The sequence below is a fragment of the Vigna unguiculata genome, chromosome 3 (genome assembly GCF_004118075.2).
Source record: "Vigna unguiculata cultivar IT97K-499-35 chromosome 3, ASM411807v1, whole genome shotgun sequence".
Classification (NCBI taxonomy): domain Eukaryota; kingdom Viridiplantae; phylum Streptophyta; class Magnoliopsida; order Fabales; family Fabaceae; genus Vigna; species Vigna unguiculata.
The window spans coordinates 50,320,493-50,341,418 of NC_040281.1; the positions used below are offsets into that span (position 1 = coordinate 50,320,493).

A 20,926-nucleotide genomic window follows, 5' to 3' on the forward strand; every position below is an offset into this window, starting at 1 on the left:
CCAGCAGTCACCACCATCATCAATAATTCATAGGCTAGTGCTTTGAGAAAATGACAGCTTTTTGACTCCTTCTGATAAACTTTTATATACTCTTTAAAGAATCTTTAATACACTTTTTATCCTTTAAAATTAAAGAAAGTTTGTTATATAAATAATTATTTTCAATTCCAAGCAGCTCACCGTAAATCAAAAAATTGTAAGAATTTTCATACAAAATATTTATAATCACAATTTTTCACTGTAAATAATTTGTAATGTTGTGTGACTGTTGGAGCTTGAGTTATGAGGTCACTGTAGATGTTGTTATGAGATTGGTACTTTGGAAATAGTCGAGCACGTGACAAAGTGGATTATTTTTTAACAGTGATATTTTGACCGTTAAATTCTCACAACTTTCTCTTAAAATAAAAAATAAAACCATTTAAAAAATGTTACTTAAAATTATAAAAGAAAATTGTGTAATAAAAAAATCATTTTTCATTATTTTTTCTCTCTCTTAAGGCGGTCAACAAGTAGAATCAATGGATAAGCACCGACGCGTTCTTTTTCTGAATGTAACATTTTGTGCTTGGACCCACCACTTTGAATTCATCATCAGTTCTATTTCTAACAAATATTTGGCTTTAATTTCACGTCGGATACAAGTCTAATTCTAACAAATTGAATTTTAATTTTACAAATAAAATGTGTAATTAAACAATAAACTTTATTAATAACAGACGAGTCGACTACTCTAATTTCTTAAAAATAGTATCATGGTGTATTTGAAAAAAACGGTACTTCCTCATTATGCGTTTTCTTGAAATCTATCAGTTTCCATCGGCGTCAACTTAATTTGTTTTGTATCAAATAGAAAACTATACTTCAATTTAAATATGCATTATAATTGATTTATTTTTTTATTCGTTTTCAATAAATAAAACTCGATTTTCACTAAATTGTAAATAATTTTTTCAAAATTTTTTATCTGAAGAGATTCAATTATATTTAAAAAATATATTTAAAAAATATATTTAAAAAATATAAACATATTATTTTTCAAAATATTAAAAAACACAACTTTATAATTGTAAAAATAACTGGTAGTTGTAGATATGATATCATGTCTTCTTTTAAAGAATCAGAGATATTACTATACGTGTTAAGAAAGATGCATAGACATGAAAGTTGTGAAAATAATTGTCTTAAGTCATATTTTTAAAGAAGTTTTTCTTTTCATTGTTAGTTTTGACATTTTTATATTTCTGGAATGACGATATATGTATTTTTCTTTTACTTGATGAATAAAAGCATTTTCTTTTATTGTTAGCCAATGGTAATTTAAATTTCTTTATGTTTTCACTATTATTAGTGAGAGACAATATATTTTATTATCACTGTAGAGTGTTACATTGTAACACTTTGACTAGGCTAATATTAAAATAATATTATCTCACAATTATATAAAAAATATAAGTAATTAAAAGCTCTCATACCACTTTTTAACATAGTCATAAAACATTTTTATTTGTCGATCTATAAAAAAAATTACATATATCATTGTTTCAAAATTATAAAATGGTCAAAGTACAAGAAAATTTTAAAAAATATTAGAGACAATTGCTCCCAAATTGTCCCATAACTCTCATATCTAGTATGCATAAAGATGACAAATAAACCCGTTTTATGGGTATGGTCTGAACCCGTTCTCGTTTTGAAGGAGAATCCCTGTTGATTGGATATGAGTATGGGTATAGAAAATCTCCGACTTTTTCGATTGGATGTAGAGATGAGTATGGGATGTACATATCCCCGTCATAATACCCGTCTCCGCTCCCATTTAAATTATTAAAATATTCACAATTAATTAAGTAACTATATATATATATATATATATATATATATATATATATATACTTTCTATTTTTTATTTTTTCTAATTATTTGGTTTGTCACAAAACTCATTCGCATCTCTAAGGTATTTTTCATCTTATCATACCCTTAATTATACATTTGTTTGTTTTTTATTTGTGCAATTTCTTTCAATAGTCTCTCCAATTGTTTCTAAGACACACATTTGTTAATATTTTAATATTTTTATTTGTTTTTTATTTTCATCATGTAGAATATTATTTCAATATATTTTATCTAATTATTTTTATTTTCTAACTCATTATCAATCATACTGTAATTTTTTCACTATAGTTGTATAAATAACTTTTATTGAATGTAATTGCTATGAATATTTTTTATTACCATCCAACATATATTGGAGTTCAAAAGATACAATATTTAGGTCAAAAAATTTATTATGATGTTTATTATTTGTTCTTTGTGTCATTTTGATAAAATGATGAATTATAATTTTTATTAGTTTATAAAAAAAAGATTCATTAGAATTTAAAAAATTGATGTAAACAAACATTTAAAATATATTTTAATTTGAATATTTGTTTTCCTTTTATATTTTTTTAAAAATATTTTTAAATTTTATCAATTAGGTTTCATTAATGTTTCCAAATTTAATGAATGTTTTGGTTCTCATGAGATTTTATTTGGTATTCTAATATAAAATGTAAACAATTATAATTTATTTCAAATTATTTGATACCAAAGGAAAAATTATCCTTCTAATATTGAATATTTGATAATACTATGTTTTCTTTACCGTATTTTCTTAAAAAAATTAATTAAGTTAATATTGAAGTAGTAAGAAAATGGAGTAGGAGATTAAACTCGTTATTCAGTGGGGATGAGGATGAGACAAAAGTTTGATACCCGTTAGATTTGTGTATGGAGATAAGGATGAATTTTTTCTACGATGATGGGTATGAGATAACGAATTCGTCCATACCTCGTCCCGTTGTCATCCCTAAGTGTGCATCTTCCTTAGTATATGTACTACCATTTATTTTTTTATAAAGTTAAAAATACGATCATCACATGTGAAAACCCCAATGACGGATCTTGAACAAAAATTTTGAAGGGATCAAAATAATATACTCAAAATTTATATATTTAATCATTTTTATTAATATAATAAAAATATATACAATTTAATATTGAGTTATACTTATATCAATAGTTAAATTAAAGAGGATAAGTTAAATAATCGCTCAAAAAGTAGTTATGTAGTCAAACCAAATAACCTACACTAGCCATGTTACGTCATTCTTCCTTAATTATCCCATAAAATTCCATATTAGGATGAGGTTTTAATGAGAATGAGGGAACACTCTAAAAACAAAGACAAAAAGACTTTTGAGTGTTCTACCTTCTCACTCAAAAACTCTTTAAAAGAAACTTTTCTTAACTTTTTCGGCCTTTTCTTAACCTAAATGCATTAGTACCTTAATATTTATAGATACAAAACACACTTTGTAATGGACACACATCTAAATCATAAAAATTATAAGTTCTTTAATGCCTGGATAAATGTATATAAAATAAAATACCATATGATGTCAAGCAATTGATTGTTTATATCATATATGGCGTAATTGATACCTGATATGTCAAGGCAATAGAATACTTTTATTAGATTACAACTTTTGTACTATTAAAAATTTTAACATAATAAGAAATTGGAAAGAAGTAAAGAGAAGAGAGGAAAGATATTTATATATTTTCGTGTAATTCAAAATTTTGAAGGAAAGAAGGGGGAATTTTACAATCTATTTCCATTCAGTTTTGAGTTACTTCCAAAATTAGTTGCATGAGAAATCGTTCTTTACTAAATAAATAAACTAAGTTTTTGGTTGAGTGAAGTATAATGTGAGGACAGAAGTGAATTAAAAAATGAAATGAAATTTTTGGTTGAATTGAATAAAGTTGAAAGAGAGTAAAACGAAATAGATAAAGGTGTTAAATATTTTTTTGTCCCTTAATTTTTAATGAGTTTTAGAATTAGTTTATTTTGAGATTTTGGAACAATTTAGTATTTCATCTTTCAAAATACGTGGATTTAATCATTTTAATCAAATTTTGTTAGGTTTATTTGATGTTTCTTACGCATTTTAGGATTGTAGTTGAGTCGTTTATACTGTTTGACACATTTTTTGCTTTAATGTTAAGTCAAATACTATTATGAAACGTGCTTGAAATGTCAAATAAACTTAACAAAATTTAACTAAAATGACTAAATCTATTTCGAAAGATGAAAGAATAAATTGATCCAAAATTTCAAAATAAACTAATTTCAAAATTCACTTAAATTAAGGTACCAAAAACATATTTAACGCATAAAAGAAAAAAAAATGACTTTATATAAAATTACTTTGTTACTCCGGGTAATTGTTTTTAATGTTTTTAATGACCTATACAAAAATGACCTTATATAAAATGTTTTTTTAATTCTGAATACATTAACCGCTTGTAACTATAACTTTAATATTTGATTCTTCTTAGTATTTTAGTAATTTTTTTTTTCTTTTGCGAATCAAGCAAGGTATCCTCTTTTATTAAATTCAGTAACACCTCTTTTTTCTCATTCTCATTGGAATTTCTTTCTTGTGAGTTGTATGTCTTTCACTCATTTAGATCAAAAGCGTAAATTAGAACTTTTCCACACACAAAAAAAAAAAAAAAGAAATGTGAAAACCTGATCGCGCCGTAAAATTATCTTTTAGCTTACGAATGATTTTTATTTTATTTAACCACATTGGATTCTTTATGAAAAAATCTTATAAATTTATCAATAATTACCAAGAATTTAAATGACAGAAGTACGTCAAAAGGAGTTATCTGCTATATGTTTCGTTTGAAAAAAAAAATGGTACCATTACCTACCCGTTACTTGTTAGTTGTCTATGAAAAATATTCGCAAGATACCAGCGAATATTTCTATATTTTATTTTAGGGAATATTTCTACATTTTACTTTAGGGTTAAGTATGTTTTTAGTCCCTGAACTTTGGTCAAAAATTGGAATTCGTCTTTGGTCAAAATTTTGATAATTTTTTGTCCCTAAACTTTAAAAATGAATTAATATAGTCCTTTTAATCCAATTTTGTTAACTTTTTTTTTAGATTTCGAACGCATTTCTCAGTAAATATTGAACCGAGAATGTGTCAAACAACGTAAACAACTCCAATATTAACATGAAACACATTCCACATGTTTGAAAAAAATCAATGTAATCAGGTTAAAAGGACTATATTCATTTATTTTTAAAATTTAGGAACCAAAATTTATCAAAGTTTCGACCAGAGACGAATTCCAATTTTTGGCCAAAGTTCAGGTACTAAAAACATACTTAACCATTTATTTTATTACACTTTAAATAAATTTATTTAAAAAGAAATATTTAAGATATAAAATTAGATAAGTAAATTAATTTTTAAGTACGATTTAAATGGAATTACTCAATACAATATTAATGCAAATAAATTAGGTCTTTCTAAAAAATAAATTTAAATGAATTATGTCAAAACACTACAAGAAAGTTCCTATATAATAACCAATTTTAGTAAAAAAAATATTTAGTCAATTTTCTAATTAGAGACTGTACCGTTCTGATCGTCTGAAGCCCGACTTGATTCTTGAAGATAAATAAAATAGTCCAAAGTCGACTTAAAATCTATGGACCAGGAATTGAGCCTAAGTACATTCTCTTACTAATTAATATTCTATTAAAAGATATTATTGTATAGGAGAGATAGAGATATTTTGTCAGTCAGTTACTATTGTTGTATCGACTTTATATGTAGATTAAAGGTTAACTTCCAAAATCAGGAGAATAATCTTTTTGACCTCAGTGTTATTTATTTCACAGTATCCACAGTAGGTAAGGAAAGTTCTTGATATTTTTGTCTTCGATAAAAGACACTCAGTTTTTTGTTGGAATATAGACCAATTTAAAGATCAATTTGTTTGGTAGCAAAAAACTTGTTAGGTAATGTTAGTGATCAATTTAAATATTAATTCATAATAAAAATTACTTTAGATACCAATTCAGAAACCAATTATAATTTTTTATTCATAATAGAAATTATTTTACTTACCAATAATTTTTAATTTATAAATCAGTGTTTAAATTGGTAACTACAACGATTGATTATTTTTATTCACTAAAATTGGTCATTTTAAAGAATTTTCTTGTAGTGGAATATAAATTTATAAAATTAAATTTTTACAAAAAAATTCCAATATTATATGTCAATAAAAAATAAATAAAAATGTATGAAAACAAATTTTAAACAATTATTCTATGATTAATATTTTTTTATACTAATTTTATTTTGATAACTCAAATTTTTTAAAATAAATATTCAAACAAAATTTACTAATAATTATTTGTGGGTAGTGGTTATTTACGTGTCAGATAGATATCATGATCCATCCCATCAACAAACAGATAATTACTTACTCGTACTTATTAACAACAACTATTTGTGACATTTATATCTGAATATACATCGATACAATTTTGATTAGATTAAATCATTCCATTGGTACCCATTTATGTAAATAAATTTTCTCAAATCAGTCCCCTTTTTTTATTTGTCTCAATTTGATTCCTATCTTCGAAAATCTGTCACAATCAACTCATTTCCATTAGTAAGACACTAACAACATTAAATTATGTGTCACGTGAGGTGATAGCTCATGATTTTTTTTTAATTTTTTAGAAGTTTTTTAATTTTTAATTTTTTTATAATTCTTTGAAAAAAAAAATTTGTCACATGTCAAACTGATGTTATGCCACATGGCAGAAGTAGTGTGACATGGCAAAGTATCATGTGTCACTATTGATATGGAAAATCTCAATTTAGTCCCTATATTTTTTATTTTTTTTTTAATTTAGTCTCATCCCCATTCAAATTATTCAAATTGGGACCAAACATAACTTTTATATAAATGTTGCAATGATATTTTTATTATAATTGATATTTATTACCAAATTATATTTTTTAAAATTTATATTTTTCATTGAGCTTTATTTAAATTTTGTTTTAAATATTTATATACCTATAATTTTTAGACAAATGTTATAATTGGTTTAAAAATAACAACTTTAGAAATTCAAATGTAAAATTTTAAAATAGTTTTATAACAGCTTAAAATAAATATATTTATTTCAAATTTTATTTAACAATTTATACCATTTTAAATTGTTATAAAATAGTTTTACAATTGTTATAAAATTGTTTTAAAATAAATTTATTTAACAAATTATAATATTTTAAATTGTTAAAAAAAATTCAAATTTCAATTTATAAGGTTGTTATTTTTAAATCAACTCTTAACATTTTTTTCTAGAAATTATAATATAAATATTTGAATAAATTTAAATGTAAAATATAAATTTAAATGAACTTACTCTTGTTAAAAATAACATTGTAACATTTTTATGAAAGTTATATTTGTCTCAATTTGAATATGGATGAAATTGTTTCAGTTTAAAAAAATTGAGACTAAATTGAAACAAAATAATAAATATAATGATTAAATTGAAATTTTTCACATCAACATTGACATGTGGCACTATCTTTGTCACGTGACACAACATCTACTTGAGATGTGACAAAAAATTTATTTTTTTCAATTTTTTTTAAAAATATTAAATAAAAATTATTTTAAAAGAAAAATCATGAACTGACATGTGATACATAGTTAATACAGTTAGTATCTTACTAATGAAAATGACTAAAAAAATAGAAAGAAGAGACTAATTTAAGATTTTTCAAAATTTCAAAAATAAAAACTAAATTGAAACAAGTAGAAATAAAGAGATTAATTTGAGATTTTTCTCCATAAATGGATAATCTATTTGTATGATTTTACTTTATTAGTTTATTTTATTTTCCTCTTAAATTTTTTTTTGTATGAGAACTTTTTGGATTGGGTGAAATTGAAAAGAAAAAGTTAAATGGAAGAAACACAAATAATCTTAATTGAAGTGTGCTTGTTTTTTGTGAAATTTTGTATTATTAGAAAGACAAAAGAGAGATATTGTTATTTATTTTCATTCGTTTGATTGTACGAAGAAGTGGGGGAAAGTGAACGATAGATATTATGAACATATTATTTTATTTATATAATTAATCAATTTAAACAAAAGTAAATTTTAAATTTCAAACATAAATTTAATTAAATGATCTACCAAGATGTAAATACAACTATTAAATATTTAATTTTCTTTCCGAACAAATTTCCTTTCATAATTTTATTTTTATTGAAATTAAACTCAAGCTCAATATTTCACACACAAAAATTGACTATCTATTATCCTAACACTCCAAACTCTTAGTAATATAAAACTATTGCAAGGGTGAAACTAATCCCCATTCACTACAAATCACGGGTAATTTAGAAGAAAATTGGTTATTGTAGATTTATAGATTTTTATTACAAATCCTTTTTTACTTTTGTCCTTAACAAACAATATTTCATATTCTCCCTCTCAAATCACTCAAAAAGGCTGAATCAAGTATGAGTTTTCGGAGCTTGTTATCATTAACATAGTTGGGGAACCAGATGCCCAGAAGAGGTACGTGATGTTCCAATCATTCATTCAATTTGTAGAGATCAATAACTAGTCAACACTCGGTCAAACTAATGTCTTTTTCTTTCTCATAGAATATACAGAGTAAGATTCAACCCGGAGCTTGATGCATATGATGTTGCAGTGACGCGCATGATTAATGGACAACTTGAAACTGAAACAAGGTTAATTATATATTTATGGTTTAAGAGAAATGGCTTAAATATACCCTTTAATCACATGAAGAAGGTGCTGCTGCTGCTCCGATGTTGTGTTAAGCAAGAATGAGTTGCAGGGCAACTCTTCTTTGGCGCGTCGAGAACTGAAACCGCACACACAAACCAATTAGGTTGTTGTTGTCGAGAGACTCGAGTATGTGCCAAAGAAGAGATGCCCTGTAACTGCTTCGCTTATCTCAAACTTTACGACCCCAATGTATCAGAATCTCTCTTCTCTTTTCTTGTTTCTGTTTTTCTTTTGTTTTTTTGTTTCATACTAAGTGAGACAGCTCCTAGAGGCATATTTATAGTGACCTGAAGAAGAAGCATATGCTGAAGCATATGCCAGTGCCTGCTTTCTACGCATTCCATGAAAAGTATGGAAATCTTGTCTCTCGAAAAGAACCTCAAATTCTTACTCCAATGTTTGCAGATTCTTATTAGATCGCTTTCTTTCTCCAGAATTCTCTATCCTTCCAACCATGTTTGCCTCTGAAGAAGGATTTCAGGAATAACGTGGAAAGGGTTCACTGTTGGAGGTGTTGTCAATTGCTAGATGCTTTCTTACTTTAACGTATAAAAAACTGCCAACAATATTAATATATGGAATATCCCATGTTATATTCTTCTCATTATTTCTTTTTTATTTTATTTTTAGTGCTTTCAATTTCAAGTCACTCATTATTCAAACCTACGATAGCAGTTTCAAAGGTGTATGTTGCAGAGGCGTACACTGTTATGTCTCTTATATTTTATCTAATGACGATCATTAGCCTCTTCTAATAATAAAATATTATATTCAAGATAAAAATATATGTAATTGTTGAATGGTTCTATATAAAGTATAATGATGTTCACGTATCATGATCCTAGTTTGTTTAGTAAATTTCACTATACAGATTTTACTGATATTTTAAATACTAAAAGCTCATTCCACTGCCTTATGTACCGCATAGAATTCTTTGAGAATATATATCAATTGTTCTTGCAATTTCTTTTACTAGTTAAATCATTGATGATATATTGCTAAGATCTGTGAGTTCCTGAATAGCCCTTTGGAACTTTAGTATTGTTTGGAATTGTAAAAAAAATGGAAAAGATAAATGCATTGACAACTTACGTGTTTTATACTTTTCTTAAATTAAAATGAGATTCACTTAATGAAATATATAAAGTTAATGGTATTAAAAATGAGAACTAATAATTGAGAAGAATTATGATTTTTTAATTGGAAAGTAAAAAAAAAAAAAAAAAGAATACCGAAGATGTTGCAAGAATTACCATCCATTGTGTAATAAAAATACGAGAAGAAACATTCTCCCTGCCTAACTTAATTAACTTCTATGTATCCATCAACCAGAAGAATAATGATGATTTTTTATTTTTCTAAGAAGCAACATTGACGAAAAGCTGAAATCGGAGAAAAAACTATACAATTTGTTGGTGTGTTTGATCCGCAGAAGTGGCACGAAGTCTCTGAGTGAGTATTTTAACTCCCATGTACCTGCCAAGCATCATAACAGTGGCCTGAGGGTTAGTCCCAGGGGAGTAGTTAAAGGTGGAACCATCGATAACGCGAAGTGCATCGACACCAAGAACCTTGTAGTCCCTGTCGACGACTTTCCCAACTTGGCAGCCTCCGTGGTAGTGCCAAATGGTCATCACAGTGTCTCTGCAGAACTGTTGGAGAGAGAGGGAGGAATTGGTGTGTTTGGGGAGCAAGTTAACGGGGGAATTTGCGGTCATGTTCAGAAGCACGGGGATTGGCAAGTTGGGGTATCTGAAGGGACTGAATGCCTTCGATTCGATTATCTTCTCCACCGTGCGAAGACCCTGCACGCATCTCTCCAGGTCCTGGGGATCCTGGAAGTAGTTGAAGGTCACCGACGGGTTCTCGTTTGGATCGCGGCTTCGGAGCTCCAAATGCCCGCTTGAAATCGGACCCATTATCTTCTCCAGGATGAACCCTCCTCTGAAGGCTGCTTGGTCCAGACCCTCCATCGCTTCTATTGCCTTATCAATGGCCTCCTGGGTCCTTTCCTTTGGCGGCACCCTCGACAGTTGACCAATCTGCGTCAACCAAAACAATCTATTTCATTATTAATAATTTAATGTAAGTTATCAGTAGGAAGTATGTATATAATGGGAGTACCTTCGGAGAGAACATCCCGTAGTCCTTCGGGGAACCACCACCACCGAAGTTTTCACCACTGGCAGCTTCGATGTAACTGCCAAAACTGGTGATGCCCACCACCTCAATCAGAGATATCTCCACCGGTTGAGGAGATGGGATAAAGATGGCGTTCATGGGATTATCCGACATTCCCTGACCGACCAAGGGCTGGTCCAATGTTACACTGATGTTATGGGCCCGAAGGTGTTCTTTAGGCCCAACTCCACTCAACATTAGAAGTTGTGGGCTCCCAAGAGCACCAGCCGAAACAATGATCTCGCTCTTGGGATGGCGATTCAGGTACGCCCTGTGTTTACGACCCAATGAATCTCTGAAGATTACTCCATGCGCCATTGGTTTTGATCCATCTGCAATCACTTAAATCTGTGAGTTGAGTTGTATGTGTGTGGAGAAAAAATGAAATGAAGATGTGGAAGGGAGAACCTTTGACTCGAAAGAGGATCCTGTGGACGGTGGCATGGAGAAGGAGGGTAATTGCAGAGGGGTTGGCATATTGCAAAAGATCAGCGGCGGTGTGTCTGAAGCCTTGGTGGTCAAAGATGGTGCCACCTACCTTAGTCCCACCAATGTGATCATAGGTGAAGCCGTTATTAGGCACAACACCTATCTCAAGGAGTCCTTCCCGAACAGCTGACTGCCACTGCTTCACTTCTGGCTCAAACGCCACTACCTTCTCCACCCATTCGTACGACTCATTCACCGCCCTCCCATCCCACCCCGCTTCCCTACCCATAAATTTAACGATCAATCAATAATCCTTACTGTATATAATAATATCATCGATAACAAAACAATGAGGTTGCGTATTTCCTCTACCTTGCGTATTCAGGGCTGGCGCGAGTGTAAAACCCAGCGTTCAAGCAGCTTCCGCCGCCGAGGATGCGGGCTCTTGAGTTGATCACTCCGTCTTCGGAGACGAAGCGTTGAGCGGGAGAGGTGGGGGAGGTGTCGGAGAGGGCAGCACCGAAGGCTGCTAAGTTGCTGATGTTGGGGTTGCCGTAGGGTGAGCCACCGCGTTCAAGGAGCAACACGCTGTAATTCTGGGACAGTGTCGCAGCGAGAGGACAACCTGCTGTGCCGCCGCCAATTACGATGTAGTCGTAGAAGGAGATGTCTGGTGCCGTCGTTGCATTGCGCATGAATGTGTAGTTGGGAACTGTAAATTCGTATAAGCAACACCTCTTCTTTAGATTTTCCAAACAATCTAAATCTCACTATAGCCATGTTTTCCCTTTCTACGGGCTATGAAAATTGAAACAATGATGAATGATGAGAAGAAACAGGGAAAACCTTCTTAGCTAGCTACTACTGTGCACTCGGGAAACTGCTTACTGTTTGTTTGTCTAAGTGAAGTAAATGTTCTAAGAACCGAATTTCGTACACAGAACCAGAAATGATAGGATGACATCTATATTTGATCACCTTTTTTATTATTTTAAAATTAATTTGTAGTTCAAAAGAAATTAACTTGTAATCTATGAAGGTGGTAAAAAAAGTCGTCAAATGTAATGTTAACCTATCATTTCTCTTTGGTATACATAAACATTGTCACATGATTAATTAGTTGTGTAACTAAATATAAAACAAAATATATAGTTTTAATCAATATATATATATATATATATAATAAAATACTATTGAAATAGATTCAATGTAAAGTACAAAGCATCGATTTAATTTAGTTCAATATTTTTATTAAGTTAAATAAAATCAAATGAACTCTAAAACCAATTAGAACACACACATTTAATGTGAAAATTATTATTAGAAATACATTCTAATTGCATGTTCAAAGATCAATTATATTATTTAGCTTTAAAGTAATGGAAGTAGAATGTCATCATGGATTTTTTTTTTATTCGTAATGAAGAAGGCTAATTAACTTGAGAAAAATGATAATTGGAAAACATAAAAAAAAAACAACTACTTTACCACTCATTTTAATAATATAATAATATATATTAGTATTTTAAATTAATAAATAAAAATAAAAATATTAATATAACAATCATCAAGTCAGTGTTTTTTCAAAGTATCAGCTCCCTGGCTTAATTACTGTAGCATTATAAATGTAATTAGAGTTAGAGAGATCCAATAATGTGTGGACCAAATTGATGATTATTTAATGTGAAGGAAAAGACCTTGTGGAAGTTTCCTTTTCACAACTTTCGTAATGTTTCCCCTGTTTTTTTTCGCCATTTTCTATCTTCGCATTAAAAGGAAAAGAAATAAAGAAAAATATGGGTCACAATATTGCTGGCATTTCAAAATCAAAACCAATCTCAGTGGCTGAGTGCCCCAAAGCTCAAGGGCATTCTTCAACTGCCCCATTTAATTAGGACATCTTTCACACAAATATATAGCTTTTCTTTAAATTTTGTTATACCTCCTTCCCCCAATAAAAGAGGCATACACATTTTACATATTCTATTGGTTTAATGTAATCTTCTATGATTGGCATAAGGAGTGTTTAAACAATGGTAGTTAAAGGCTAACTATGAATGCAAACTTTCTTTACAAATTAAATATATTTGTCTGTTAGTAATCGGAAATTAATTCTCTGTAGAAATAGTTGGTTAAAAAGTAATTGGATATTGATTAACCTAAATAGGGTAGCATTTAATTACGCGATGGAGCAGAACAAAATGGAGCATTGTGTTCCGTTTTCTTCTGTCTCATTTATTTGAGTGGACCAAACACCTTCTATTCCATCTGCTTCATTACTGAAGAGATTCAAAGAACTGCAAACTGTGTTGAGTTTTGTTAGTTGAGAGAAGAGTGTTTGTGTTTATCTATGTTTCACGGTCCTACTTAGCGATTTTTTTTCCCATCTACCACACATTCTCAAAGTAATTACTCAGATAATAGACTGTTCCCAATATATATCTATCTAACACTGTTCTGGTTTCAAGGTCAGAATTCGAATTTTGGGAGTCGAATTCTGACCTGCGTTGCATTGATTTTTTTGCGTTTTCCCAGTGAGAATTCGGTTTTTTGGAAAATCAAATTCTAAATTCAGTTTTTTATTTTTGTATTTTTTTTAAAATGGAATAATAAAATTATAAAAGTATTATTTGTTTTCTAAGTATTATTTTTTATATTGTAGCAATTTATAATGTAGAAATATGTTTTGGATAGAAATAAATATTAAAAAATGTATATCAATATTTTGAAAAAAAAATACTTTTGAAAAATAATTGTTAATAATAATTATGAATATATTAATTTATCAATATTTATAACTTAATATATAATTAATAATTTTGTTTTGAGAAGTAGTAATAAATATTAGATTCTAAAATAATATATTAATTAAAATTATTGATTTAATTTTTATTCTTAATATCCTATTGCAGAAATTCATAAGATAAGTTCAAAAAAAATAATATAACAAATATGATAAGTTAATATAGCGATGGTCAATGTAGTAATTTATAATGCATTAATTGATGTAATTTTTAAAAGTAAATAAATACTAAATAATTTAGAATTATATTTTTCAAATAAATAAATTATCATATTAATTAATACGAAACGTATATAATGCAAAAAAAATAAAAAACATATATATTAACTATATATTTTAAGTTATAAGAAAACTAATTTATTTCAAGCAATTTTAAATAACACCTAAAATAATTTAATATATTTTCAATATGTAATATTTTTATTTCATTTAATTCTTCCATTTCAAAAATAAATGAAAAAAAAATCAATTCAAAATTTGATTCTCCGAAAACTTAATTACGAGTAGAAAAATACAGAAAAATTAATGCAACACAGGTCAGAATAAACCAGAATAGTATGCTATTCCTATAATTTCTTCCAAAAATCGTGCTAAAGTGGAAAAAAAATCCCTACTTAGCTAATGAATGGGCATGTGGTGGTTAGTTGAGAGAATTTACCTTTATTTTCTCCTTCTTGCAATTACTACACTTCCTTAACTAGTTAGCAAGGACACACCAGTGATGTGGTGAAATTCTATTCTGGCTCTGTACTTTCACATTAACTAATACATGTGAAAGTTTGTATCAAAACTGAGTCACAAACCAATTTCTGCTACCACTTAAAAACCTATCCATTCCACCCAACCATAATTTTTCAAACCAAACTGAACACAAGAGTTCAAAAATTTGAATCAATTTTGAATCGTTTTCTTGTTCTGTTTGGTTCGGTTTTCATCAGAAGCAACCCAATTTACAGAAAATGCCACAGAAATTATATAGCTTTCCCTTGACTACATTGGATCAAAAGGTTTAGCTAAGGAACCAAACAGCAATAGAGAAATCATGTTTTGACAAACTTTTTTATAGCAGTATAGTTATAATAATATAATAATATCTAAAACTCAGTTTATGAGCATAGATGCAGTTCATTTACACAGAGAAGTATATAATAATAATAGATTTGAAGAAGAGAAGAAGAAGATGACCTTTTTGGGAAAGACAGAGTTGAGCCGAGAAAAGAATCGAAGAAAGAGCAGCAAAAAAGAAGGTGGAGCAGCAGAGAGCCATTGCAGAGTTATTGAGCAGAAAACAGAAGAAGTTGAAGTGATGAGAGGTTATTATATGGTATTTATAGAGTTGAAAGGAATAATCTCAACGATCATGACGGCCATATTTGAGCAATATAAAGATTACTAGCTGTTTTGGTCGCCGAAAACTCAGATTAATTTCAATTAGTCAGTGGTGTGGGGACGTAATAAATAAATAGTGAAGAAAATGCAGAGAATTTGAAGAGGTATCATTCAAAATCAGTTTCCCATGTCCTCGCCTTGCAAATATATAGTAGTAGTTGCCACCAATCCAAAACTCTACAACAAACACAGTTCCCCTTTTTTAATTGCACCTAATAACTGCCACTGTCCCTTCATTTTCTACTTCTTTCATGCCCCAACTTATATATTATCACTTTTTTTCTTGTAAGCAAATTTAAAATAAAACAACGTAAAAAGTGTGCTAGATTCTGTGCCAATACTTTTATATTAATACTAGTTAAAGTTGTTTTTTAAATCATAAACCTATTAAGAAAAATTAGCTGATCAAAAACAAACATTAACATAAGTTAATATCGAACACGGTTATTTAGTTCTTTTATACTTAGTTGGTTGGGTTTCTTTTATCAACTTTTTCATCGATATCAATTGAATTCTTTTTTTCTATTTGACATTATGGAAAATAATGCTAATGTTAGTAAAAAACTTTGTATTAGATATTAGAAAAATATACTTTAGCTTTGTGGCATTAAAATAACTTTAATCTACATGAAAGAAAAATTGATCTTAACAATGTTTATAGAACAGTAATCATGATCGATTTTAGTTTTCATTAAAGAACTTAATTGACCAGAATAACTTTAATATATATATATATATATATATATATATATATATATATATTGAATTTAGTATCTATAAAACTTAAATTCGAATCGAATCATTATTTAATAGATCCTAAGTTTAGTTTAATGTTGGTTACGGTCCTTACAGTGAGACTTCATTTAACGACTTTCATTACGTTATAATGACATAAAATAACAGGGAATTACTGGATGCATGTAAATATTTTAAAGCATTGGAAAGTACGTAATGCAGACATTATATTTAACGTAACAATTCTTTTGAATCAATTGAAATGATCGTAAATTAAGATAAAATTAACAGATATATTCATAAATAAAAAATTTGAAAGAATGAACGAAATAGTATTTTTTATGGCAACGGTCTCATTGATGAGTGGTTGAATCAGAGGATTTGAGGCGAAACAAAATATAAAATGATGACAGCTTTTATGGAAATACTTGGTCCACATCTCACCAATTCCTTCGCTGGGGATGAACTCGTGGTGTTCACGGGATTCAATTTTCAGTTTCTTCAATAAAGGACCTTTCACATAATTTCTAAACAAAGAAACAATGAATTCATAATGGACACGATTGAATACGGTTGGAGTTGCTAGGGCTACTGAAATTAATTGCACAATAATACCATATCTTATTTTTGCGGCGATTCAATGCCCTTTATAAAATGACTCATGTACTTGTAAGGTTAAAACCTGTTTTTGTTGTGTTTGGTTTGGATTCTTTCACAGTGAGTTTTAGAAAATGACACAGGATAAAAATTCATTTTGAAACAAGCGGGACTCACTTTACAACATTTGATGAAGACATGTTTTTGCATCCTACATAATACAATATTTCTATTAGGTAATTTGGTAGAGTTGATGTTTATTGGAATTCGTTTTGCATATCCAAAATATAAATAGAATGTTTTGTATTTAAAGGAACATGTGAATGGTAGATATCCTAACCCCCAAGCTTGAAGTATCTATTTAGAAAATGAAGTATTTTATCTTTTACGATGGATGAAGTTGTATAACTAAGTTTTCTTATCAGTAGTAGTTAGATAGTTGTTTTTATGATTGAATTATAGAGGGACCACAATATATTAATTATGAAGTTGTTGAGGAGAGTGGTGAGGAAGTGGAAGAAGTATTGGAAGGGACAAATATTTGAAGGTCAAGTTTGTTGAAGTGGTGACTGATAGTTTGAAGGGTTATTCTGAAAGCTTTGAGAAAGCAATATGTCAAGTTGTCCTCTTTAGTCATCTATGAACAAAGAAAAGAAAATTTTCAATTTAAACAAAGATGTATTAGATTTGGAGTTGGCTATGAATAAGATATATAACAACAATTACTATTATGTTTCATGTTCTCATGCTCACTTTATGTGTCCATCTAATTTAATAATTTTGTTTAATTGGTAATTTAGCTGAACAAATTATTAAATGTAAATTGGACCACAATGTGTTAAGACAGGATAGATGATTTGAGGGAGGGTGGATGAATGAATTTGAAGAGATTAAGATGTTATAGTGTTGTTTGAATTAAGGAAAAAGTGTGTAATTTAAATAGATTTAGAATCAAATATGTGATAAATTAAAAAATATTTTAATTGATAAAATTAGATAATTACCATTTTATCCTAAAAAATAAAAGTGATATAAATATAAATATAAATAATGAAAATTATATTAAAATAAAATTAAAATTATTAAATAATAATAATTTACCATGATAATAATATTACTATTATTATTATTGTTATTATTATTTATAAGAATGAAATTGATTAATTTTCTTTCATTCTTCTTCATAGGGTGCATGCAATTATAAGAGGATATTTTGGTCAAATAATTAATGTGAACCGTTAATCTCCTTATATCTGTACATTTTGTGAAGATTAATCTTTCATCAATCTCTCCAAATTTGCTTCTGATATCTTTCCAAATCATGTGAAACAAACGTCTTCCATTCACATAAATCTGTCTTCGCTAATCGTCGATCCACTGAAACAAATACAACCTTAGTGTAGCACAATTTTTAGTACTTTATTCAAGAAAAGTTCTGAAAATAATTTGGTGTTTAATCTACAGCATACCTTTTAATGCTTTAATAATAAAAAAGAATTAGAGCACACTTTTTAGTGTTTTTTTACTTCAAATGTAAACTTACTTTATGAAGAAGAATAGTAAATTTCTCCTTATTTCAAAATGTTTTTCATTAACATTTTATTAGAAAAAAAGTTGTGCAAGTGAAGGAAAAGTAGTGTATCATTTTTAATGGTAAATCAATTATAATTAACCTTTAAATAAGTCCTCATAATCAATTTTTCAAATAGTCTTAGTTGGAGACATATTTTTAATGAATTAATAATCAAATAATTCCAATTTAAAATTATTTTTTTCTTTATTTAATTTGTGAAACATTACCGACCTTTCTTGGTCTTTTTTTCACGCGAAGCTTTTTCATTATTGATATTTTTGGTTGTGGTGAAACATCTTGTTCTCGTCTCATCTTCTTGTGAATTATCTTGTTCTTTTCTCTTCTCCATTTTCATTCTTGGTCTCTATTAACCATCTTGTTTGGAGGTTCATTTTTCTCTTTCTTACATTCGTTTTGGTCTATTTAATGTTTTTTTGTAATGAGGGGACCCACACTAATGTGTTTTGATCTCCTTCACAGGTCATCAAGGTCACACCTTGCTCCATAGTTGACACCTTGATTCATTGTTCATGCATTTTCCTTTCATTGTTCAAACATTGCTTATTGTGTTGTCTACCTCGTACACGTGTAATCTGTCATTTATGCATTTCATATTTCGAAGCAAGCTCTCATTTATACATTTTAAAATATTTTTTTTATGTCACATATAGGCTTTGATCACTTCCAGAACTAAGTTTATCTATGAAAAATATGCTTCGGATAAAAACCGAAGTCTAAAGCCTCTTTTTTTATCCTGTCTTGATATGTTTTCGTTGGAGAATAAAAGTAGAATTCCAAAAATAACTGGTGTGAAATATCTTTTGTGTGGTTCTTAACTTTGTGGTTGAGTTCGAATTTAGATGCTACATATTCTTACTAAAATGTGTGAAGGGTTGGAAAACTAGTTGACACGAGAGGTGAAACCTTCTCACATCCAAAAAAAAAAATCCTTAGAAATGAGTTTTAGATTTACAGTACTTAATGAAAGTTTTCTAACTCAAATCAATAAAAATACGAATAATGAATAGTAGTACGAAAGAGAAAAAAAATTTAAAATACTCCCTTTAATAATACTTATAGACATTTAAGCATACGCAAATAAGATTAAGTAGCAAAGAACATTCCTCTGGAAATTAAAGTGATAAAACATAGTCCTCTTGTATTTGTCAAGACTACAAATAGAATGATGGTAATGACATATCTTAGTCTACGTGTGTACATGAATACACTCAGACATGCTCTGAAGAAAAATGTAGTGCGTTCAGCACAAAATAAATAAAAAATAAGGAGTAAAGTTAACGGACATTTCAAGGTTTCGAGAAGACCACTTAATTTTATGGTTAATTTTCAACTTCAGTTTTCCATGGCTTTGACATATTCAAACGATAAATAAATGTTAGAAGTTCAAAAGTTCAACACCAAAAGCAAAAATAGACATCTGATTGATTCGGTAGCCTTTTAATTAAAAGGCAAATGCAGATTTCCAATTTCCAACTGTAAATGGAAATAAAGAGCCAAATACAAAAGGTCTAACATCAAAACAGTATTGAGAATATAAATGAACACCCTGTAGGTACAGCTTTTACTGAAATTAAAAGAAAAACATTACCTTCATTTAACGGTTACAGTAGTTAAATCAAGTGTAAAAGTTTTAAAATACACATGAAATCATTAAAATTGATCATATAGTAAATTTCTGGTGTCATCATATATGTACACCGAAAACATTCTAGCTTTGAACTTCAATTATGGTTTATGAAATTTCCCATCCATGTTCCTGGTTGCAAGGCAATTCTAAAAGGATCATGTACATAGATAAAAAGGGATGATTATACATGGTTGTTCCACTTGTTATAAAATTATATGTACAGAGAGAAAAGAAATTGCTTTAAGCTTTGCCTTACAAATTGATGACACCAGTTCCATGGATACTCTAAGCATGGTTTTCTATAAACTGTAACTTCACAAAAAATTGTATCTACAACATCATCAAAATTTCTTCTTTTCATTTTAAGAGAAAGATTCATTGAGTTGCGTTTCCACTTCTACTCCACGTCGACTAGAAATAAAGTCATTTCATAATATATAAGTGGGGTGCAAACCTTATTTTACAAGCCGGTTTTGTAGAATTGAGTTAAGCTTAAACTCTATTTTTAACGTGATATCAAAACCAAATTAAAGATTATCCTAGTAAACTTTCTTGAACATTATGTTACACTTTGAATCGTTAACGGACCATCCATTTCTAGACACTATCATATTTTAAGTATTGTCTGTCCTGAGCCTATCATACTGACCTAAAGTTGATTGTATATACATTATGGGCTTAGACATATCTGCAGGCCCTTTAGTTTGAGTTGGCCCATTTTCAGTATCAAGCCTTTCCTGGTCGTAAGATAAATTTTCATTCCAACTTGACTTATTCTGTTATCATTTATAAGTTTCTACTGTGTTGAAAATATTTCTAAATTCTCAAAACTAAGAGTAAGAAATGGTATAAGCTCTTTGGA

The 20,926-nt window shown here is 28.7% G+C and overlaps 1 protein-coding gene across 1 annotated transcript; it reads right to left on the reverse strand.

The window, feature by feature from the left end:
* Positions 1–9,949: 9,949 nt before the first annotated feature.
* LOC114176982 (protein HOTHEAD) lies at positions 9,950–15,612 on the reverse strand. Its single transcript, XM_028062187.1, has 5 exons — positions 15,308–15,612; positions 11,692–12,031; positions 11,299–11,600; positions 10,834–11,222; positions 9,950–10,751 (listed from the first exon to the last, which is right to left on the reverse strand). The coding sequence occupies exons 1-5, from the start codon at positions 15,387–15,389 to the stop codon at positions 10,110–10,112; spliced, it is 1,755 nt and encodes a 584-aa protein (XP_027917988.1). The 5' UTR covers positions 15,390–15,612; the 3' UTR covers positions 9,950–10,109.
* Positions 15,613–20,926: the final 5,314 nt, after the last annotated feature.

Excerpts from the sequence above, each read along its gene's own strand:
- LOC114176982 (XM_028062187.1), bottom strand. The coding sequence starts at position 15,389 with ATGGCTCTCTGCTGCTCCACCTTCTTTTTTGCTGCTCTTTCTTCGATT. Across the intron at positions 11,223-11,298 it reads GATCCTCTTTCGAGTCAAAG|ATGGATCAAAACCAATGGCG; the intron begins GTTCTCCCTTCC and ends AAGTGATTGCAG. Across the intron at positions 10,752-10,833 it reads ACGGGATGTTCTCTCCGAAG|ATTGGTCAACTGTCGAGGGT; the intron begins GTACTCCCATTA and ends TGGTTGACGCAG.